The 24,051-nt window shown below is 39.6% G+C and overlaps 2 protein-coding genes across 3 annotated transcripts; both read right to left on the bottom strand.

Annotated features, from left to right (window-relative positions):
- Positions 1–4,800: 4,800 nt before the first annotated feature.
- Positions 4,801–9,681, bottom strand: LOC144708930 (uncharacterized). Its single transcript, XM_078582383.1, has 5 exons — positions 9,544–9,681; positions 9,329–9,418; positions 8,198–8,823; positions 7,131–7,306; positions 4,801–5,451 (listed from the first exon to the last, which is right to left on the bottom strand). The coding sequence occupies exons 2-5, from the start codon at positions 9,354–9,356 to the stop codon at positions 5,022–5,024; spliced, it is 1,260 nt and encodes a 419-aa protein (XP_078438509.1). The 5' UTR covers positions 9,357–9,418; positions 9,544–9,681; the 3' UTR covers positions 4,801–5,021.
- A 1,951-nt stretch (positions 9,682–11,632) lies between these two features.
- LOC144708938 (Translin family protein) lies at positions 11,633–13,901 on the bottom strand. Of its 2 annotated transcripts, none has more exons than XM_078582393.1 (7): positions 13,721–13,901; positions 13,486–13,610; positions 13,167–13,246; positions 12,528–12,669; positions 12,283–12,432; positions 11,995–12,196; positions 11,633–11,822 (listed from the first exon to the last, which is right to left on the bottom strand). In XM_078582393.1, exons 1-7 carry the CDS (start codon positions 13,884–13,886, stop codon positions 11,722–11,724), a joined length of 966 nt encoding a protein of 321 aa, XP_078438519.1. In that variant the 5' UTR covers positions 13,887–13,901; the 3' UTR covers positions 11,633–11,721. The 2 variants fall into 2 exon arrangements, with proteins under 2 accessions (XP_078438519.1, XP_078438527.1); XM_078582401.1 differs by having other exon boundaries at positions 13,744–13,877.
- Between the last annotated feature and the right edge of the window lie 10,150 nt (positions 13,902–24,051).

The raw sequence follows: 24,051 nt of genomic DNA, 5'->3' as shown, positions 1-24,051 counted from the left end.
CATCTAATAACCTATATCATCATACAAATTAACTAATTAATGATGGATTGATTTAACTCAATCGATAGGTTGAGTTTGTAGCCCGTGGGGTGCCAAGCTACAGCTCGTGCTCTAAAAGAGACAAATGAGTGTATAGAGACTCACTCATCAAACATGTCTATTATCCGTTACTGTGAACATATAGTCCCTCATCCACTTGATTCTCCTTGGATGACATAGGGTATGGTAAACTTTCAAACCTCAATCGGTGATGCAAGTTAGTACTAATGTATTCAGAAATCATCTAAGAAATCTGTGTTGACATTCCACTACATTGGCTAAAGACTTCCTTTTTATTCCTTGATATGTCTTCTATTGTAATGAGGGCAGATCTTGAGCACTCAATCATCTTCATGAACTTATTTCAAAATCTGAACTAAGATTGTTTAGAATTCCATAATTAGGAACTCGCCGGCCATAGTCAAAGTACAATCATCCGTCCACACAATGTCTATGGTGTCTCAGGTCTAAGGACCACTTACACACCTGTGATGTGACTCAAATTTATTGATATTTTGGTAAAACATCATTACAGGATTCATATGGATCAATTCAATGAAACTCTTTCTCATAAAGGGCACCCATTATCCATCCTTAGTGTCTCCACACTAATGGTTAGGGGATTGGCCATACTCATGATATGAGTGGGACTAGATAGTGATACTCTATATGGATACTTAGATGTCATTCTCAAAAATTCCCTCTTGAAAGGAGTATTTATAAAGCATGTTTTATGGCTTGTGATCTCTGTCTTATCATCTCATCATAACTTACCAAGTCAGATAATGTATTCACACACTTCATTATCAGTATCAACTGTGCATTATAATTAATACATCATATTAATGAACAATGAACCAGAAGCAGAATGTATGATAGGGTTGCCGGCCACTCATGTTTCCATCAATGACAACTTTATACAAACTAGTGTGGATGGATAGCATCAAGAGATGTTATTTTCATCAACTTGATGTTATCATACATGTTTCCTCAAGGATAGTAAACCATAAATTAGGGTAAATTTCCTCATTTATAGTGCCTAATTTATTTTAAAAAATTAGATTTGCATATTTCAAGAGATATAGATGGTACACATGCCTGCCACCAATCATTTCAGCCCAAAACTCATCGTCGATTAATAGATATCATGATATAAAGCTAGAAATCTAGGTCATTCAATTTTTCTCTCCTGGGATTGCTAACAAGACATGGAATCATTAGATTTCCCAAATATTTTGCATTGAAATGTGCACTTGATATTCCACTAATAATTCAATTATATGTGCCTCAGTTTTACAAAAATACATTAATTTGCATGCTTCATACACTTTTAATGCCAATCCCTATCAGACAATGTCACATATACCATCTGGTTAAGAAATACAAAGGGTATAAGTCATTATTAATTCCTGAATTAAAATAAATTTTATAATGTGTATGTACTGAGTATACCAGAGTAAGGGTTTAACCAAATATCTAGTTATTAATTAGATGATTTTTTCATGCGATTATATGTACATTTATATTTTTTATAGATTAAAACAAATTTTAACTTTGAGAGAAGTAATAGTTTCTTTTTTCACCTTATAGAATGGATGAAAGCCTAAATTATGTTTAGAATAATTTTGAAGATATTTTTGAGAAACTTTATTAAATATCTTAATGTTAATAGATCACATAATAACTACTTAAAATGACTAATGGAAAATTTTGGTAGAGGGCACTAGGGTTGCTCTTAGGAGCACTATGGACTAGGCATGACAGCGCTTGAAAATGTGTGGTAGATCTCCAGCTGTTAGGTTCAGTAAATATGCAATAACTTGATTTGTAGGAAAACTTTTTTAGCCCCGTTTGTGGTATTGGAAAGCCATAGATCTTGGCTATCACGTAACCAAGCCAAGAAAATTGAGTGTAGAAGGCCAGAACCTATGAGAATGCACAAACCTTTGTTGTCACTTCCTTTCGGGCTAAGGATGCACTCTTCTTCAGTTTCCTCCAAATATGGTGATCTGCTTCCCTTCTTCACTTAACCTAACACTCAAACAATGTGGATGAAAGGAACACTTCTGCACTCAAGACAATCAAACTAGCGCTTGGGACTGAAATTTTAGGGATATTTACAATGTGGGAGAATAGGGGTATAAATAGGGATCCCAGATTCTTGATGTGAAAACCTAGAATGTTGGCCAGGATTTGGTAATCTGGCGAGTCAATTTTTTGGCCCCCCTTATAGGAAAGAAACATCAACCACATATTAGAATTTCTCCTTGAAAATAGGCCGCTACTTTGATTCAGCTTAAGCTCCATTTGGGATCCGTATTCGGACTGCTCCATACTGGGCTTCATTGTGCTTTGGATCCCTCTCTTCTCTATCATTAATGTATCCTTAATATTCTAATTACCTAATTCCTGTAATATGATGAAACTCCAATGAAATCATGAGAAAAAATACCTGACTCAAAATAATGAAGTGGGGTTAGCTCAAATAGCATTAAACCCATTAGTTAGGACCAATTAAAAAACCGTGTTAATTTTGTTTTCAAGGTGAATAAGTGATAATTGGTGTGCACATTATTGATAAAAATAGTAAAATAAATCATAAAAACACACATGTATCACCACACATTTTATGCCATCACTAGTAAAAGGAGAAAATAGAGAACAATAATGGCACATTTAATGCGCCATTTTGCTGTTCAAACTCATTTTTCCACATCTTAGAGCCTTAAAAATAGGTTTATGCATTTATTGTAAAAAACGCCTTCTTTTCTATTGGCGATGACTTTTGTTTAGGTAAAATGTAATATAGAAAAAGGTGCCATAATTATTGGGTGTTGTTAATCATTGTTTGACATCAATCATTGGCTGTAATCCAGAACAATCAGAGCACAACACCTGGAATGGCAAATTAAATCAAATAAATTATATTTTTTAACCCACAAAAGTATTTAAATAATTGTCTTTATGATTTTAATTTCATAAAATAATAAAAAATAAAAAATATAATAACACCCTGAAATACTCAAATAATTCAAAATTTATACTTTTGGTTCTAAAATTATTTTATTTATGAAATTAGTCTTATAAAACCCTGTTAAAATACATTAAGGTAAAAAAAGTTCAGGTTTTCATTCAAACAATCTAATAATTAAATTTAAGATTTAATAATGTCCGTTTGTGATAATTTCAATTAAAATATGCACATAGATACGTGAAATTAGTATAAAAAATAACTTGTCATTTGATTGAAAATGACAAGTTTTTTGGGATGATAGAAAAAAAACCCACCCACTGATTGGACCAAAAAAAACTTCTTGAATGTGATGATCAATGTTCGAAATAGAGGTCAATAACTAAAGAAACAAACATAAGATGAGAGCATTATCACAAAAGGGACAAACTGGGAGAAAAGAACCACATGTGGAGTTGCATCTTCAACAAGCTTCTTCTCCATGATGCTATGCTGTCCGTCAGTTCACCTTGACTAGGAGGTGAATTCCTCCTTTTATTCCACTGTGTAAACTTATAGAGACTCCTTTCTCTTGAAAGTTATGACCTTCTAGAAGGATTTCTAGAATATTCTAGAATATTCTAGAAGAGTCTAGAAGTCTCCTTAGAAGTCTAGAACAGCCAAAAGCTTCTAGAAGATGTGGGAAGTTTCCAAAAAGTATACAATTTTCTAGAAGGGTCTAGAAGCTTCTAGAAGACTCTGACACTCCACCATTTTGAGTACCACAGTAGTGTAGCCTTGTGTACCATCGGCGAGATGACTTGTCATCACTTTCCCTCATTGGAATGGACTGAGAACAGTAGTTGTCATAATGCCTTGGTTGTTGATAACAAGTGTCCTCATATTTTATGAAAATATGTTCACATATTCATGCATGCTTTCTAGATTGATGTAATTTGCCTGCCATTGATATGGATCATAGTTCTTCAAAATGGTTTCAAAATGTCGAGGAAGTCCTTTATCACTCATCTGAGGAGACCCTCATCCCCTATTTTTGTTGTGGTCAAGATTCATAACTCTATTTGAAGGAATCAATAAATGTGTCTTAACGACCTGAATTATTCCAAGGATGCCTTGGTAGACTTGAAGGGATTGATTTGATGTAATCTTAAGGGATTTCTTTAATATCACTCATAACATTTAGAGGTATTTTATATTCGGTTAAATGATACTATGTCATTTATCATGCATAAAGTATTTTTATTTTTATCATCATTCCAATTAATATACTAACTTACAATGTCAGATGACCACTCTCATCTATGCCTCTTTGTTTAGTATGAAATTCTGAATATCTAACGAGTCATATTTTATATATATAAAAGATATTATAAGAAAACAGGTTGACCCAAGATATTACTCATTCGTCTCGAGAGAAGTGAATTAGATGAGAGAATAAAATATGATGGAGAGGTGAGATTAGTGGGAAAAATATCTTAGTCGAGGATTCAAAAATATATGGAATAAGTTGAGGGTGAAAAATATTTGAGATGGTGCAAGAAACATATAAATATTACTCCTAAGTGACAATTTCCATGTATGAACTAGTTCCAAACCTCACAATGAATTGATATACTTACATGCCAGTTCCACATAAATTACCGAGTCAGGATGGTGCTTCTTATCTTCCTTTGACCAATCTGATTTTCCAATTTGTGGGACTCAGATTCCAGTCCAAGGCCCATTCAACAAGTTGGAACCTCCATCTGTGGAACTTAGAAGCACCAAAGACAAAAATAGGAAAACAAACAAAAAAAAAAGCGAACAACCTTATATTACAGATTATTATTGGAGGATAACCAAGAGTCTGAGAAAAGCGCCAGAAGCATACATAGTCTCAACCCACATCTCCTCTTTCAAGAGGAAGTCAGCTAGTCAAAGGTTAGCCACAACCAAGTCTTCAGCAAAGAGACCAGATAAATTAGTGCTGGCTCACATACAAACTTAGATAAATTAGTGCCAAGGGGCCTACCTACGAGGACGCCCACTCGAAGTAGGGGCAGACGGCGCCACGGGCAGTGGTCCAGTTGCCGCAGCCAAAGAAGAAGCGCCCGTGCTTGGGCCCCGGCTTGCGGACCATGCGCTTGGAGCTGGTCACGCCGCAGAAGCAGTGGATACGTGACTCGGCGAAAGGGTGGAAAGGCGCAGCGTGGGGGAGAAGGGGAATTGGCGGTGGCTGAGGGCTGGCAGCGGCGGCGGCGGCAGCGGCGAGAGAGTCAGTGATGGCGAGGCGGGTGCCACGGCGCATGAGGAGGGCGAGGAGACGAGCCGTGTTGCGGGCGTCATCGAGGCCGCAGTGGGCCCTCCCCTCCCACACCAGGCCTGCCAGCTGCACTGCTTCCTTGAGGTTGCACCGCACCCCGCCGAACAGTTCCTGGAATGGCACCTTCAGGTTGATCCACCTGCATTGTCAGAGATGGTGGAGAGAGAGTCAGTACACTCAGTTGAAATAGGGATGGATGTAGGGAAGGATTGGAAAGAGAGGGAGAACGTTCATTGGAGGGTGGGAGAGAGAGAGAGAGAATTAATGTGAGTTTTGAGTGTAGGCAGAAAGAGTCAGTTCACTTGATGAGAGAATGGTACAGTCAGTGAAGTTGAAATGGCGATAAGGAGATAGAGAGTGGGCAGTTACGGTGGGGCATAGAACGAGATAGAAAATGCATATGAGACGATGTGTGTGAGAGAGAGTAAGAAACAATATGCGTTCATTGGATTGGAAAGAGAGGGAGAACGTTCATTGGAGGGAGGGGGAGAGAGAGAGAGAACTAATGTGAGTTTTGAGTGTAGGCAGAAAGACTCAGTTCACTTGATGAGAGAATGGTACAGTCAGTGAAGTTGAAATAGAGAGTGGGCAATTACGGTGAGGCATGGAACGAGATAGAAAATGCGTATGAGACATTGTGTGTGTGAGAGAGAGTGAGAAACAATATGCGTTCATTGGATTGGAAAGAGAGGGAGAACGTTCAATGGAGGGAGGTAGAGGGAGAGAGAACTAATGAGAGTTTTTGAGTGTAGGCAGAATGAGTCAGTTCACTTGATGAGAGAATGGTACAGTCGGTGAAGTTGAAATGGCGATAAGGAGATAGAGGGTGGGCAGTGACGGTGAGGCATGGAATGAGATAGAAAATGCGTATGAGACGATGTGTGCGAGAGAGAGAGAGTGAGAAACAATGAGTGTTCGACAAACTGCGACAAAGAGAGATTTTTGTGGTTTTGCAAGAGGGTGAGATGGAGAGAAATTACGTTGAGAATGAGAATGGACGTGAAATGGGTTAGTGTAATAGAGAATGAAATGGGTTAGTCTAACAGGGATCAGCGAATATTGTGAATAACCAAATTTCAGTTGAAAGGATATCTTTAGGAAGAATCAATGAGAGAGACGAAAGAGATAGAAAGAGATTGAGAGAGAGAGAATAAGAGTTGGGGATTTGCTAGAGGGATCGATATAGAGGCAGGTATGAAGAGGGACAAAACGTGAGAGTGGGAATGAATGTGAAATGGTTTAGTGAAAGAATGACTGAGACAGTGAGCGTGGGTTTTGAGAGAGAAAGAGGGCAAGATGATGTAGAGGATCCAGAAACGAGAGAAAAATAAAGTGGGATGCGAGGGAAAAGATAAAGAAAAGACAGAAAAAGAAAGTTAGTGACGGTATGAGGGAGAGAGGATACAGAAAAGAGGGAGAACGAAAAAGTTAATGATGGTATGAGAGAGAAAGGAAACAGAAAATAACGACAAAAAGAAATTTAGAAACGGTATGAGAGAGACAGGAAGGATACAGAAAATAGAGAAAAAGGCATTGTCGGTATGTGAGTAAGGGGGAGAAAACGAGAGAAGAGAGACAGATAGAGAGAGAGAAAGATATATAGAGAAATATAGATAGAGACGGAGAGAGTTAGAAACAGATAAAGAGAGAGGAAGAGAAAGATGGAGAGAAAGGAAGAGAGAGATCGACAGGAAAAGAGTGATAGATAGATAGATAGGAAGAGAAATATAGATAGATGGGTAAGTAGGTAGGTAGAGAGAGAGAGTCTCGGATCCTTTTGCCAAGCATTGCAATAGAGAAAAGAATTAGCAGCCTCACCGGTTGAAGTAGGGTGGCTTTCTGATCCTCTTAAGCCTGCACTCAGACTCCAGCATCACGCGGCAGTCCCAGCTAGACCAAGTCACTATGGCAAAATTCGTGTGCTTTATGCCCTTGTCTTCCAGCCACTTGTCATGCATAAATAGGGCTTCACCCAGCGGAACCCCTCGGTCAACCTGCACGAGGAAGTTTAAGCTCCCCGTAAAGTTTTTATTTTTTTTATGAAATCCATCCATGACTTAGTTGCGTAATAAATTGCCTGCATCTTAGAAAAGGAATGTAAGAACCCGCAGAGAACTTGGGCTGATTAATTTATCTTTAGACTTTTTAACTTAACGGGTTTTTGAAACAGGAAAAGGCAATATTTCGCTTAGGGAAAATTTTGGCTTTTCATATGCTATTGAGTCAAGATTTTGACACGCATGATTGTTTTTTTTAAACCGATTTCTCATCGAGTAGAATGAGAGCTGCATTAGAATCTAATTCAGGGTCTTCTTTATGACTGAAATATCCTTTTGCCGCAAATTGGATTAATCGCTAAAGCCGAATATCTATTTTTTTTTTGAAGAAAAAGCCAAATATGATAACACTTTCAACATCTTAGCCCTGGTTATGCGTGGTGTTCAACTTGGAACTTAAGATGGAAAAATTAACCTCATAAATTTCTGCACGACTTTGTAAGAATTATAGCTCGTATATGATAAAATTTATACAGCTCAATAAAACAAAAAACTAATAACCAACGAGAGCGTACTACAACTCACTCGAGATAGAAGCTACAGACAAAAACGACAAACTGGAAATGAGAGTTCTCTTTAACGTTCATCGCAGAGTAGTACAATTCGACTGAAAGGCGTAGCTACATTTCTTCATACCATGTATGGTTAACCTCTACAACAATTTTTGCAAATCTGGCAAACATTAATGGGAGATTTCTTCCTGAACTCAATAGAACAGCTTAAAAATATTATGGACAAAACTAGACATATGAAACAAGAAAAAATAATAACAAAAAACCACAAAAATTTCATTTCGGAGGAAAGTTCATAAAAGCGAAAAGGACGCACCTGAATTTGCTGAATACCAGTAAGCTCCTTGCAGAAATCAGTCAAGTTCTGATGATAAGCCGGTCGGACATAAGTTTGAAAAGAAGCTTCTAGTTGCCCAGTCATACTATTCACCAGCACAGAAGGAAACTCGATAATCTCTTGCGGGTGGGGATTGTTTTCCTTATCACAAGTTGCTTCGAAGTCTACTACCACAAAGTACTGAAATTCTTGAGCATTAAATACTTGAGGGTAACCTGGAATGTAAGCCCTTAGTGGAAAATACTGAGCCCTGTTCTCCAAGGGATACGGGTACCCTTGAGGCCCTGGGTAAAAGTGGTTCTCCAATGTAACCCAATGGCTTTGATCGAACTTCTGATACTCTGGATGGGTGTTTGGCCACAGAGAAAAATTATGATGATAAAATGGCCTATAATAATTGTCGTACGCAGGCAAAGAAGTTGCTCTTTTTGAAGCATTTTCGCATTCTGCAGTTTCACATGGCTGAAAATCAATCGCATATTTCAGATCAGGAAATACTCCAATGGTGGCCTTGACACTACTTTGCGCATCTCGTATAGTTGCGTACGGAGTTGCCTTGCTTTTAAATCCTCCTATAGATCCCTCATTAGTCTTCAGCCCCGATTCTGACAGATTAGGCAAACATGGCGCATAAATCAGAAACTATGGGATGCAAGAATGAGATGCAAAGTCCATAGAGAAAGTACGATTCAGAAGAATTAGCGACCAATTCCAGCACAATCCGAAAGATAATGCCTATGATTCAACATGACTATCATCAAAATAATAGTCGCGCCTATTTCCAGAAGATAAAGAATGACGAAGTCAGTTTCCAGCGTTCTTTTTACGAAGAAAATAGAAAAGCAATGAGATTTCATCCTGTTTAACCACCATCTCCATCCAATTTCTCGATCCACTACAATGGGATATTAAATCATATACTACTCATGTGACACCCGGAAAAAATCTGAAGCAAAAATACAAAATTCAAAAAAAAAATCATTCCCCGTCGTACAGCAACATGGAATCCGAGATAACAAATAAACACGTCATATCACGAAAAAAATACGAGAAACAACGAAGAAACAGAAAACCAGAAGCAGATTTCAAGAGATCCGGGAACACCCCTACCTTTCACATCCTGATCTGTTTTATCCATGGAGAAAAAGATGATTCGCTTCCCCGCCCCCGGAAATCAGATTTCCCGCCTCTTCTTCCAACCTGCCAAATCCCCGACATTGGCAGCACGAAAAATCCGGCATTCAGCGAAAATCAAACACCGATCGCAACAGATCAGCGAGCACAAACACATAAAAGATTCAAGAAAACCGGAAAAAAATTCTTACATGGACATGGAAGAGGAGGGAGAGGGCGGGTGATCGGCCTGACGAACTCGTCTCCGCTACAAGACAGCCTGACGAACTCCTCTCTCTCTTCCCAAAAAGGCTCCGTTACGGTGGGCCCCACCCCCACTCTAGTCTTATTATTATCTAGCCCCTCCGCACATATCCTATAGTTTCTTACCTAGGTAAAATGATTTAATCCGTGTGGGCCCGGTCTCAGCACACGTCAGCAGATCCAACCACTCACGTTCGCCCACGTCTCGAAGTGATCTGTTGCCGCGTCTCCGGTAACGGTCCGTTATCGCACCGAAACTTACGGATCCGGCGACGTGGAAGCCTCCGATTGGCGGGCGGTTACCAAATATCTCCCCCCTACGCGATATTTCGAATCAACGCTCCCGGACGGAAGACGAATGACGGTTAGGACGAACGACGGATGGCGATCGTAACGGATGCCGATTAAAATGGCTTTTAAGGACGGATGACGGGACCACCCCCCCCCCCAAATCAGGACGGATGACGAATCCGGATGGGACGGTTTTTCCGTCACAGGTAGAAAAAAACCGTCCTGTCCGTGAGGTTGGACGAAAACTGGGGCGGAAATTTGTCCCTAGACCAACGGACGGGACGGTTTTTTCGTCCAAATGGACGGAAGTCTCCGACGAAAAAACCGTCCCATCCGCGTCCCTGTACTGATTCCGGATGTCGGACAGGACTATCTTCGTCCCGCCCGTCCATCATCCACCTCCCGCGCGATCCAGAACTACACTGGTGCAGGGAAGCAGTCGGGACGGTTTTTTCGTCCCGGGACGGTTTTTTCGTCCCGGGACGAAAAAATCGTACCCTCCGCAAGGTTGGACAAAAACCAGGACGGAAATTTGTCCTGAGATGAACGGATGGGACGGTTTTCATCTACTTGGACGAAAAAACCGTCCCGTCCGGAGGTCTAAGACGAAAAAACTGTCCCGTCCGTGTTCCTGCACTGATTCCGGACGTTGGATGGGACAATCTTCATCCCGTCCCTTCATCGTCCACATCCCACACGATCCACAACGACACTAGTGCAGGAAAGCAGACGGGACGGTTTTTTCATCCCAGGACGAAAAAATCGTCCCGTCCGCAAGGTTGGACAAAAACCGGGACGGAACTTCGTCCAGAGACGAACAGACAGGACGGTTTTCGTCCACTCAGACGGAAAAACTATCCTGTCTGGAGGTCTCCGACAAAAAAACCATCCCGTCCATGTCCCTGCACTGATTCCGGACGTCGGACAGGACAATCTTCATCCCGTCCCGTCCATCGTCCACGTCCCGCACGATCCAGAACTACACTGGTGCGGGGAAGCTGGGACGAAAAAACCGTCTCGTCTGCAAGGTTGGAAGAAAAGCGGGACAGAAATTCGTCTCGAGACGAACGGAAGGGACGGTTTTCGTCCACTGGGAAGAAAAAACTGTCCCATCCGCATCCCTGCACTGATTCCGGACGTCGGACGGGACGATCTTCGTCCCGTCCCGTCCATCGTCCAAGTCCGGGACGATCCAGAACTATAGATGGCTAAACAATGGACGAGTATTATGACGACGATGGATGTTGACAACAGATGAACGACTACGACAGACAATGGACGATGATTAGGATGGACAACAGATGGCGATCAAGACAGATAATAATCAGGACAGACGGAGTGGGATGGGACGGCATCTTGGGCAGCCATCACTCATCTGTAATTGGACAGAAGGAAATCAGGCTAGTCATCCATCCGCAAATCATAGTCATTGGTCACAGGAGTCTAAAGTTTTGAATTTATTCCTTTGATGTGCGGAACGGATAACGGAACAAAAGGACGGTTGTTAACTTAGTGTAAATCACTGGCAACAGATGACAGAACAGAAGGCACTAAGGCTTTTGTCCCATTCCCGTTCCGCGGTCCAGACGACGACGGAACGGAAGATGGACAACGGAACAAACTGACAGTTGTAAACTTAGTGCAAATCACCGTCAACCGATGACAGAACAGAAGGCGCTAAGGCTTCAGCGCCATTCCCATTCTGATGTCCCGACGGATGAGTGATGACAGTTACGACAAGCCTAGTTTAGAATAATATAATATTGTTCCTTCCTTTTGAGTGCATGCATCTCTACTGTTTTAAAAATTAGGTAGTTCGAATAAAAAAAGGTTTTTTAGGATTCCAAGTCATCAATACCCGGGATGGGGAAGTTCTGGCCATCTGAGCCCAGCAGCGGAACGTACTCTGATCCTCTCACATGAACGCTGAACAAAGCTGCAGTCAATAAGGAATCATGAATTAGTTCGATGTCAAGATTAATTTCTTTTTTAAAGCATTTTCACGAATAATATAACATATATTGAAGAAAGATATGTCCTTTATAATTTTTATTCACGAATTATTTATTTTAGAACAGGAATAATAGATCCTTTTTAAAAGCACGTACCATTTTCAATCTTGACCATACTCTGAAACATTACTTCCATCTTCTTCTTCATCTCAGCGTTATCGTCCATTTTCGGAACAAGAAGGCTAAGTTCTCTGTAAATGTCTCGGACGAATCTGCAAATCTTCTCAGCATATTCAAGCTCCCCTTCAGATACTCGGCCAATGGCAAGCCTCATCAGTTCCCCAGTCAGATCCGCGATCTAAGACAAGTTCAGTCACATAAATTTTCCACAATAATACACTTTGATAGATAATGAAGGCGTATTAAGATGGTGATAAAACGTACTCCCAGGAGATAATCAAGGATATTAATCTGCAGAGGCTCTGCAGAAGGTTGGCTAAGAGATAGCAAGTTAGTGTTAATCTCATCAAGATTCAAGAGCGTTCCAGTCTTGCAAAATCTGCAAAAGGTGGCTGCTTCAACATACTCTTGAACCTGAGAAGATAAGAGGAAAAATGGGGATTCAGACTTAGGTAATCGGTGGAAATTAAATAGTTAATCAGTAATTCGGATTTCGGGTAGGACACTACAGCAGGAGAATATGATCTTCTAAGCTTCCAAAAGTCAGTTCCGTCCAACTCTTTCACAAGCTTTGACATGTACTGATCGGTCACAGCTGCCAAATCATTTTCAGCTTTCTCCACGACTTGTTCTTTGTTCTCTTTAGAGATTCTGCCAAGAAATTTCTAATATGCGTCAAAATATGTGTATGAGTACAAATTTGATAACTGTACAAGGGAATATTGCACATCTTAACACGGTGACTCTTAATAAATTGTACAGTTGGCAGCGAGTAAATGATATTTGTTTAGATTTTAAGTTTTCTCTCTCGCGGGAATTGCATTGATATGATCTCCAGAAGGATAAAAAACTAGTCATTTCATAGCACCTCATACCGAATGATCGTTTTGATTCAGTCTTCACGAACACAGCTATGAATGAATCAAATCGACTAGAAGGAACAATTCATGAAGGTGGACTTCATGACTTTGTTGGTGCTTAAAATGTCGAAAGATAGTGTCAGAAAATTATTTTCTGGCGCTTAAATGTGTACCTTAAGTAAATTTAGGACGATTTTTTTTAAAAGATCTCAAAAATATAACAAAGCAAATTATCAAATGTGACACGGTAGCTAATTATCAATGATTTGGTCAATGAGTTGAATCTACCTGTGAATCTGAAAGATGACTTTCTTGCTGTTTAGGGTGACATCCCGACTAGCCTTCACTATTCTCTCCCGCTTGTCATTCTGAAATAATAATTAACAGAGATTGCAACACGATATCAGCTTTCTGAAGTTTAAAATCACCTAACATCAATATAAAAACTTTTAAGAAGATAAATAATAAAGCAAGATCACAAGAAATTTAAGAAAAATTTTTCATAAAATCCAGGAAACTGTTCATGGATTTTTTTGAATCACCATCGACTCATTGACCAAAGAAGACATAACAAGAGGTAGAAGAAATAAGATAAATGGCCACCTACAAGGGCGTTAAGGCATTCCGCGTGCTTGGCGAACTCCTCTTTCATGGCCGAGTCCGACGAAGCGGTCACCGTCATCAAAGTCCGACGCTTCTTTCCCGGAATTTGTAGGACAGAGCTCTCAACAGCTAAAATAAACAAATACTGGATCAATTTCACAGCTGATTATGCAGTAAATGAGAAAACTAAACAGAAATCAACGGGAGAATGATGCAACAGAGATCATGAATAGCTCTACATCTACGAGACATTGATTTATACGCGATTGTAAACCGGGAGGCCTTATGGCCATCAGTGAGGCGATGACGAGCCTTTGGCGCCAACAACTGCTCGGCCCGAAGAACATCTCCTTTAAAGCAATTAAATTCACATCGGATAATACTTTTTCCATAAAAGCTTACCATATAAACCCTATATTAACAACTACACCTTCGGAAACTAATACTGCAATTTAAATGCTAAGGTTTCTAAACTCATGCGCCTTTGTTTATCTATTCAGGACTATAGTGCACGGACTCGGACGGGACGGTTTTTTCGTCCCAGTATGGAAAAATCAACCCGTCGACGAGATTGGAAGAAAATTGGGACGGAATTCATCCCGGGACGAACGGACGGGACGGTTTTCCTATTGTCCGATGAAAAAACCGTCCCGGCCAGAGGTCTCGGACTATGAACATTAAGGGATGGACGAAAATCCGTCGGATTCGCTTCCAACGGTTGAGATCTTGCCACGCGGTATCACTTAATCAATTCCTTGACATTTTGCATCAAAGTCCCTGCTTTTTGTGGGTTCAAACTGACGCTGCCCAAAAGTAATTGTACATATGTCCCTTTTTGCTTTCTCTCTACCCCATATTTCCCTAAAAGACTTAGAAAAGTAAATTAAAATTTTAAAACGTGTTTTTTTCTTCTGGGACAAGGGACGGGACAGTTTTACTCTGGGCGGGACGAAACTGGCAAAGTCGGGACGCAGACGTTTTTTTTTTTCCTTCAACGGACGAATCCCTGGATGGGACGGTTTGGACAAAGTTGAAATATCCGAATGCCGGACAGAACGATATTCGCCCTGTCCCGTCTATCGAGGTCTTAGCATAAAAGTAAGACTCAAGGCAAACTAGACTCTTAGTAGTTAGTCCCTCCCCCCAAGTCTTTAGACTCATAAATTGGAGTTAATTTATTTAATAAAAAACTAACTTTATGGTTTTTGGGGTTTTGTGGGCTTGATGGAAATATATGTGGTCAGAAAGTCAATCACACATTTCATATCTTGTTGCATGCTCATTAATAGAATATATTTATAATAGTGCATGTATAATGCTTCTAATGAAGTCCACGAATGCATGATCGAACTGAGTTAATTATAATGAGATTGTACTTCAGATATCATTAGTCTCTAAGCATGTGTTCTAAATATTCCAATTTGAAGTGTACTCAAAAAGGACATCAAAGTATCCCAATAGAATAGCTTGATATATCCTCATTCATATGATGAGTATGATGTGTATGAATCCCTGAATATAGCCATTAGTGTGGATACTCTAAGGATAGATAACGGTTGCTGTTTTGTGGAAGGAATTCACTCAATTGATACGTACAAATCCCTGAATGGTATTTGATGGCGCACGCCATTGAAGATTGTCAACGACGTCATCCACGCCGCCTGCCACCGTCGTCGAAGATCAGGTGAAATCGCTCGATTTATCGCGTTTTATTTTTCGTCATTCTTTCTCGTGTTTTATATTTTTCCCATTCTCGTCGTCGTGTTTTCGTTGTTGGCAGCGTGTCATGTACGTCCGCATTTTCGTCGTCATGGGAAGGGGCCTTCCTTTTCCCCTTTTCCTTGTTTATTTTAAATTCCCCATCCCTTCTTTGTGTAATGGGGGCCCCCAATGGACCAACTTTCTTTGTTTTGTTAACCCACCGGGGGGAGACCAGGAAAAGAACTAAGGGAATATCGTGTGTTTGTTTGTCTTGGTCTCCCTCTCTCGATTTGAGAAGAATAGAGAGGGAGGAGGAGGAGAACGATGGAGCAGAAGAGAGAAAGGGGAAGGTCGGGGATGAGAAGGATGACGAAGGGAAAGACAAACCCTCTCCCTGATTTGCGAACAACCCCCTCCCCCCTCCTAGCATTTCTCCACCCGCCTCAAGGGACACCGTCCAGCCGCTGGTTCAGTACCGCGGTCATCGGCGAAATTCCACCACGGGGCAGATTTTGCGTCAGATTTCCTGGCAGATTGGTGATGAATTTGGTTCATGAACCTAAGCATTATTGTGAATTCTGACTATGAGCAAAGATACGGTGTTCACCGTTCATTCTGGGCGCCGACGGAAGAATTGGGAACTCGAGCTGCCCCACGACCATCGGCGAAAGAATTATCGGGCGGATTGCCATGACTCTGATCAGCGGGAGAGCAGTGCGGTGACTTCCCCCTTCGGTAGCAGCGACCCCAGCTACTTCTGGCTCCCGAAGTTCTCAATTTGGGGCCCCGAAGTCTTTGCGGTGAATTTGATTCCAGCCGGTGTTCCAGCTCGTCCAGCCGAGGTTCTTGACACTGATCGCAGCATTTTCATCCCCTCTGACAATATTTCTGAATGGTTGAATTCTCCAATGCGTGACTGATGAGGCTCGATACTGGACTGCGTAGTCAATCGTCCACCGCGTGACCATGGATGTCCCTGTCCCAAGCAAGAAGGGCTAGCATCTGGGCCTTGACCATGGGTGGTGGATCTCTTGTGCCGCCGTGTGCTCGGCCGTCCAGGATGATTGTGGGACTCGTTCAATCCGTTTTATCGAAGCTCCCGCATCAAATTTGCTCATTGAGCCGCATCAAATACTACGTGTAGGCTCATTGAGCATGCCGCATCTCTCCGGCATGCTCGTTTACTGACCTTTTACAGTATACGTTCGTCTCAACTCCACCGCGCTCAGGCTAGGTAGGTGAGAGAGACAAATTGAGAGAAAACTATGATTATGTGAGTGTCTTACCGGTACGGGCGACACGATCCGTTATGTGCGAGCCCTAGGGATAGATTCTGTTTGGCCATAGACGCCTTCGTCGCACCGACGATGTTCGAGGGGCCATCGTCATCGTCACTAGGCGACCCCGTCCAAGCTTGGAGCTCGGCGCCTCCCTCGAGTCAGAGCCTGCACGTACGACACGTAGGGCACTCATTTTGGCACATCGTAGTTACATCGATCCGTTAGGGTTACCCGTCAAACGATGACACTGTCGTTGTTCGATACCACTACCCATTATCGGCACCGAGCCATCATACTCGGTGTCGACCGGACGGCATCCTAGACGACGTCCCACATCAGTATTCTACCAAACTTTCAATCAGGTTGATTCACAACACGGTAGTGTAAATGGTCTTTTGACATGCGACACCGAAGAACTCTTGTAGACAGACAATTATATTTTTACTATGACCTACGAGTTCCCAATAATGGAATTCTAAATAGTCTTAGTTTAAGGACATAAAGAAGTCTATGATGATGATTAAATAATCAAGATGGGATCATCCTTCCTCACAATAAGAGGAGACAGCTCGAATAATACAATGTGATGAAGTCTATGCCAAGGTAGTGAAATATCGTAGACGTGTTCTTCGACGATTTCTAAGCACATTGGTGCTAACTCGGATGACTGATTAGGGTTTGAAAGCTTACCGTATCCTAAGTCATTCTATGGGCATCAAGAGTATCATGGACTATCCCTACAAAGTAACCAATGACATATAAGTTTCATGATTGAATCTCTATACACTTAGTTGTATCTTTTAAAGCATGAGTTGTAGCTTAGCACTCCACAGGCTACAGACTCAACCTAGCAATTTTGTTAAATTGAACTGACATTAATTAATCTATATGATGATATAGCTAGTTGATTTGGGCGCCGATAAAGGTTATAGGGCCATTAGAGTCATTAACTAGATTAATACATGGGCCTCGAGGGTCACACAAAAATGGTTAGGAGTTTAAGTTGTACTTTAGGTTCGGAGTTTTTTTATGAAAGGTACCAACTAAGTTTAATAGTATAATTCCATAAATGAAACTCACTCATTTCATAATTGTTAAGGGCCCTTCCTATTCTCCATCTCCCCATATATGCTCTCCATTTTTCTAAGATCGAGGTGGCATAACGACAACGGATGGTGTGGAGCTTATCATAGTGATGAAGGAGATCCAACATGACATGGACGCCGTGGACATGTCTAGATGCTACACACATGGTCAGATCTATACAACTCACTCAATGATCCAATAAATCAGAAAGGTGATTTGTGTCTAGGTGATTTGTTTCAAAAATTTTTTGGTGACATTCCAATGCCATTAACAGTCTCATATTATGAATTTAAGCTAAGTTTTCATCCAGATCAAGGACATAGAACCCAAAAAAAAAAATTTTAGAATAAAAATCATAGAAATCCAACCAAATAAAACCAAGAGACAAGAGATAAGCATATCACCATTTGTGAGACTGACTCCGCTCTCATTTTGTTTTGTAGAAGAGTACCTTCAAGCCTTTCGCATTTCCAGTCTCTAGAAGCATCCACAGAGTCACTAGAACAATGGGTATCATCTTGAATTTCAACTATCCTCGAATATCTAGTCGATCTTCCGGCCATCAAGTTTATACAAATTTATGTAGCAAGCAAGCTAGTCGTGCATATTCATCAATACAATATATTCATTATGATATATGTGTGACGCTCGTATATATTTCCATCAATACACAATTCAACCAAGTTAATTATGATGAGACCATAAGATGGATATCGCTTGTCTTTATGCATGTATTGTAAATATTCTTAATCTAAGGATGCTCGAGAATGTCATAAAAAATTAGGATATATTAGTATCATTCAGTCATGTTAATATGGTGAGAATGGCAATCACATTGCCATTGGTGAAGAGATATGTTGGACAAAAATGGGTGCTCTTTAGTAAAATAGTTAATGGAACTGTTCAGCATGAATCCTAAGGTGAAGTTGATTCATGTTATAATTGTCTAAGTAGTCCTTAGCCTTAGTTGGAGTGGACTGAGTCATTGATAAACCTAATATTGGTGTGGTAATATGTCGTTGTTTAGGCTTTTAGACTTATGTGATAAAATTTATAATATCCCTTAATCACTAAATACTATGTACAGAGAAAGCAAGGGGTCTAACCACAAGGAGGCACTTTGAAAGAACTTTTATCCAATTTCAATCAAATTAATTCATTCTTAAATTAATTTTGCATTTAATGGGCCTTGATTGTCTTTAATCTTATTTTGTAATTAATCAAAATTAAGCAAAAGCTTAATTGTGATCTTAATATTTTCAGCCAAGACACTCTAGATAGGATAATTTTGATTCTTGAATCAGATTAATTCAGATTATCAATATTTAAATCAATCTGATTTATCAACACAATTTTTTATGTATTAAAATTGAGAATTTATAATCAAGAAGGGGGATTTTGAAATTGGGCTTGAAGATGGACGAATTTTTTAATGAAGTTTTGGATTTAAGTTTTTTATATATTGAATTGAATTTTCAAACAATCAATTTCTATATCTGGACAGAGAAATTGGACGGATTAATCTACAGAGATAAAGTAGAAGAATTTGGGGGAAAATCAATTTAAGATGAAATTTGACCCTAATCTAAAGACCTAAGATGCAATTTGAGATAGAAATAAATATAGAGCTGGGAATTAAGAGCCATATATTGAATCAAAATAAAATTTTAATACTAATCATCATTTAAATCAACTTCAAGCGCATGTACATTTCCCCCATGCCTTGGCATTTTAAAATCATTCAGTAAGAAGAAGTTCAAAAAATGAAGAAGAAAGTTACAACTTTAAAGATTGAACCAAGATCTGTCGACTTCACAAGCAGCACCTTTGTCCTTCCTGGCCAATTTCTTTGGGGATAACTTCCTCGGTGAATTTCATCTACTTCTCAACTTCTATTTCAAGATCCAACTATATGGATTGTAAAGGGTGAAAAGACAAACCTACCCTCAAAATTTGAGCGTGCTCGGACGGTTAGATCTCAAGATATCGCCATTTTACTGGCAGATAATCATGTCCATTAGATTTTTATCTCTCCTCCACACGGATAGAAAATGGCACTTTCTGATTCGCCGAGGCTCTTTCCTTGTTTTCTCCAACCCTCGGACCACGCACTGCCACATCTTAGTGTGCGAAAAACAATGAAATAATTGGCATTAAAGAGAGAGAGAGAGAGAGAGAGAGAGAAAGATTATACATTTTTAACGGCTGGAAATGCGCCACGTCGTCGCGTTAGCTTCAGTTTGAATAAGAAAAGCAAATAAAGGCGAGCTTACCATTTTTAATAAATGTACACATAATATCGAGTCGCCGAGTGTATTTATTGCACGGGGTTACTCTTTGTGTATTAATTACACAAAATTCCAAACGCGAAAAAGAACAAGACTTACCTTTTCTTCTCGAGCTTCCCACGCCATGTAATAACAACAACAGTGATTGGTTAATTATGGCATCGCGCATCATGATGCCATAATTAGCCTACGATGAATGCTTGAATTTCCTACAGCAAATGATTGGCGCAGCCAATCATTCGCCTGAAATTTTGAGGGAATGACGTGGAAGCCACCTAATTTAATAAAAAATGATTTTTTTAATGTGACAATATTATGTTACTTCTAGAAATTATTTATTGGCTATATAATTGTCAGAAAAAAATATGGAAAAAATCTAGAAAAATTAGTAAAGGCATTAATGACCTCTATCCAAGTATTTTATGCCCTGTAAAAAATATTTCTTCAATGCACTAAGGTAAAATGACACGTAAAAAATATTTAAAATTAAAAACTATCATAAAAGCATAGTGAAAGTCATTTATGTCCATTTACTTATGATAACAAGCAAATACGACTACTAAAACACATATATGTAATGTAATATTCATCAATTTCACATTATAATTTAGAAGTTATCTGACATTCACAAAGATGATTTAGTGGTGAAGATATGATCGCTTGCCCTTGGTATAAGAGGTGATATATCAAAGAATATGATATGATAAAGTCCTTGACCAATGTAGTGGAATATTAGAGAATGCCTATTTAATAAAATTTTAATGCATTAGTTTAACTATTGACCATACCCTAACTCATTCAAGGATCATCAAGATAATGAGGGACTTTAGGTACTTGGAAAAAAAAACAATAAGGTTTAATGAGAGAGCCATTATACTTCTTTAGAACTTTTAAAGCATGATTGTAGCTTGACATGTCACAAGTTGGAAGCTCTACCTATTGGTTGGGTTAAATTTATCATTGATCAATTAATATATATTAATGTAGTTAATTAATGGGTTGATTAATAGGTGTTGTTGGAAACTAGAGTTTATTACAAGACTGGTACATGAGGCTAGCGGGTCACAAAAAAAAAACTGTATTTTGGACGTTTGAAGATATACTTACAATTTATGATTTTTATAGAAAATGTCATCAAGTATTATAAATAGAGGGGGCTCTAAATAAAATTCATTCATTATAGAACTATTCATGCGCCCAACCTTATTGTCTCTTTTATCCATGGCTTCCCTCCACTCACGATGAGATCAGAACATCATAACAACGACGATGAAGCAATAATGAGAATAGTCAAGATGGGTGAGGAGATTTGCTGAGTTGGGGATTGTGTGGATATGCATAGAGACTAGACACATGAACAACTCAACGTGTCACTCGACGAACAAAAATTTACATCCTATGTGCACTAAGATGAATGGATCTTTGTGTCTTAACAACATATTACAAATCCATTTTCTCAATCTTATGATGTATGAATATGTTAAGTTTCATCTCAACCACCACTCAGATATCAATACAAGTCTCACTATATGGGGAAATTATGATAAGAAAATAAGGCGAGGGGCTAATACATATGACTGACACGGCACTTTAAATGGGTGCCTCCTTTATCTCTACTTAATGTGGGAATTTTCTTAAAGTCCATACAACTTAAATATACACATAAACATCAATAGATCTTTTGCGAGTGACCCTATAGGCATATGTGTCAATCTAGTTAATAAATTTAATAACCTAATAACATTTATCAGCCAACCTTGTTAATTAATTTAATAAATTTATTTATTAATTAAGTAAGATAAATTTAACCCATCAATAGGTCAAGTTTACATTCTAATCCAGCATTCTAGTTAGTACTAATTCCTTCTCCAATATCTCCGCTATTGTGGCTAGGGAGTTAGTTATTCTTGTTCTTTGAGTTAATCTCATATACAGAAGGTACACAGTCCATATTATCCACTCAATCGTCTTTGCATGCTTCTTTTTATATTTGGGTGGAGACTTATTTGAATCTTGTGATCAGGGACTCTTAAGTCATAATGAAAATATAACTGCGTAGACTTATTTGTATCTTGTGATCATGGACTCTAAAGTCATAATAAAAATATAACTGTGTAGACTTATTTGTATCTTGTGATCATGGACTCTAAAGTCATAATAAAAGTATAATTGCACATCCATAAGATGTCACTGGTGTATCAATTAGTATGATAACTTTTTGATCGTAACATGAATGTGCCTAGTTGATGTTTGGGTATAGTATGATGAACATTATGTGGCCGTTGAGCAAATCACACTACCATGTTTTGTTTAATTTCTTAGAAATAAATATTTATTTATTATTATTCCCATGTAATGCTATAACGAAGACCATGAGTATTTGTAATGACCTAGTGAATTATGATGAGATTATAATACAATGATCACGGGTCTTTAAAGACATGCTCTAAATATTCATATTTGATGGATAATTGAGATGGACATCAAAGTATCTTGATAGAATAATACTATTTGATCCTACTTGTGTATTAAGTATGACTGATTTTATAGTCATTGGTGTGAATATACTAAGGACAGATGGTGGGTGCTCTTCCGATAAAGAGTTCGCTGAATTGCACTATATCAAATCCATGAATGGTATTAACTAGATTCATGTTACGGTTGTTTAAGTGATGCGTTGACATAAGACACCAAGGACATCCTCTGGAGGGACAACTATGCTTACGAGTCTCTGATGATCTAATCATAATAATTGATAAAACATAAATTGTTGGGTTATTTTGGGAAATTTACACTCGTTTATGCATTAAAATGTTTATAAATGTGTGTTATCAACCTTAATGATTAATCCTATTTTCAGATTGATATTCTGATTGTATTTTTGAAGGATTTTGTCAAAATCATATTCCTAAAGAACTTGATTTTTATTAAGAATATATTTTTATGAATTTTTCAACCTTATATTCACGGAGATGTGAATTTTTTAAGTCAAACAATAAATTTCCTATATTTTTGGACTTATTATTTATTTTGTTATGATTCATCAATAATTTCGCCTTGACCACATGTTGCCATTAAATTTATCGAATGGCAACCAATCACGAGTATTTGCAGTGATTAGATGTGCTAATCATTACAAAAAGGTACACTTACGACATCGTGAATAGTGGTGCCATAATGCACCAATCATTATTTGACAATTTCTATATATTTTATTCATAGGGGCGATGTGGACCATGTTGGGTTCAAGTGGTATTGATCTCGATGAACATATTGATTCCATGCATCGGAAGACTTATAATGGAATCATAATGGCATCAACAAAAATATGAAACAAATCATGTGTGCACGGATCACATCCGTGATTAGGGAAGGACACGGTTTGGCTGAAGTTTGGTCAGACCGGACTGAATTGGGCCATCGGCCAGTCTTTTTAGGGCTGACCGAACCTTCCGGCCTCAGTCTGGTTCGCACGCAGAACAGGACCGAGGACCAACCATCTCCCTCTCCCTCTCACCCTCTCTCCACTCTCGCTCTCTTTCTCTCGCCCTCTCTCACTCTTTCCCTCTCATTCTCTCATCCTCTCTCTCTCCCCCCCTCTCTCTCATCCTCTCTCCCTTTCTCATGTCCATTCTCCCTCTTCCTCTCTCCCTTTATTATGTTAATTCTCTCCCTCTCTCTCTCGATCGTTCTCTCTCCCTCTCTCCCACTCGTTTTCTCTCTCCTCCCTCTCTCCATCCCTCTATTCCAGTCTCACTCTCCCTCTTGTCCGCTCTCCCTCCCTCCCTCCCTCCCTCCAGTCCTCCCATCCTCTCAACCACTCTCACTCTCTCCCTCTCACTTTCTTTCACTTTATTTCTCTCTCCTCTCTCTTGTTCATTCTCTCCCCCTCTCTCCTGATCATTTTCTCACCCTCTCTCCCCCTCTTTATCTTGCCATTACTCCCGCTCATTCTCTCGTCCTCTCTCTCGCTCGTTCTCTCACCCTCTCTCCCCCTCTCTCCCTCTCTCTGTCTCCCTCTGTTCTGGTCTCACTCTCCCTCTCCTTTGCTCTCCCTCCCTCCCTCCTTCCCTCTCGCCCTCTCGCCCTCTCGCCCTCTCGCCCTCTCGCCCTCTCGCCCTCTCGCCCTCTCGCCCTCTCTCCCACTCTCACTCTCTCCCTCTCGTCTCCCTCTCTCAAGGCCCTCTTTCTCTCGCCCTCTCTCCCTCTCTCTCA

The sequence above is a fragment of the Wolffia australiana genome, chromosome 1 (genome assembly GCF_029677425.1).
Source record: "Wolffia australiana isolate 7733 chromosome 1, ASM2967742v1".
Classification (NCBI taxonomy): domain Eukaryota; kingdom Viridiplantae; phylum Streptophyta; class Magnoliopsida; order Alismatales; family Araceae; genus Wolffia; species Wolffia australiana.
Note: the sequence above shows the minus strand (reverse complement) of the source record. Positions and strands in the feature narration are given on the sequence as shown.

Coding starts and splice junctions, on each gene's coding strand:
- LOC144708930 (XM_078582383.1), bottom strand. CDS start 9,356: ATGGATAAAACAGATCAGGATGTGAAAG. Junction 8,824..9,328: donor AACAGATCAGGATGTGAAAG/GTAGGGGTGTTC, acceptor CTAATCTGTCAG/AATCGGGGCTGAAGACTAAT. Junction 5,452..7,130: donor AAGCCACCCTACTTCAACCG/GTGAGGCTGCTA, acceptor CTGACAATGCAG/GTGGATCAACCTGAAGGTGC.
- LOC144708938 (XM_078582393.1), bottom strand. CDS start 13,886: ATGGTAAGCTTTTATGGAAAAAGTATTATCCGATGTGAATTTAATTGC. Junction 13,611..13,720: donor TAAATCAATGTCTCGTAGAT/GTAGAGCTATTC, acceptor TGTTTATTTTAG/CTGTTGAGAGCTCTGTCCTA. Junction 12,433..12,527: donor GAAGATCATATTCTCCTGCT/GTAGTGTCCTAC, acceptor TTATCTTCTCAG/GTTCAAGAGTATGTTGAAGC.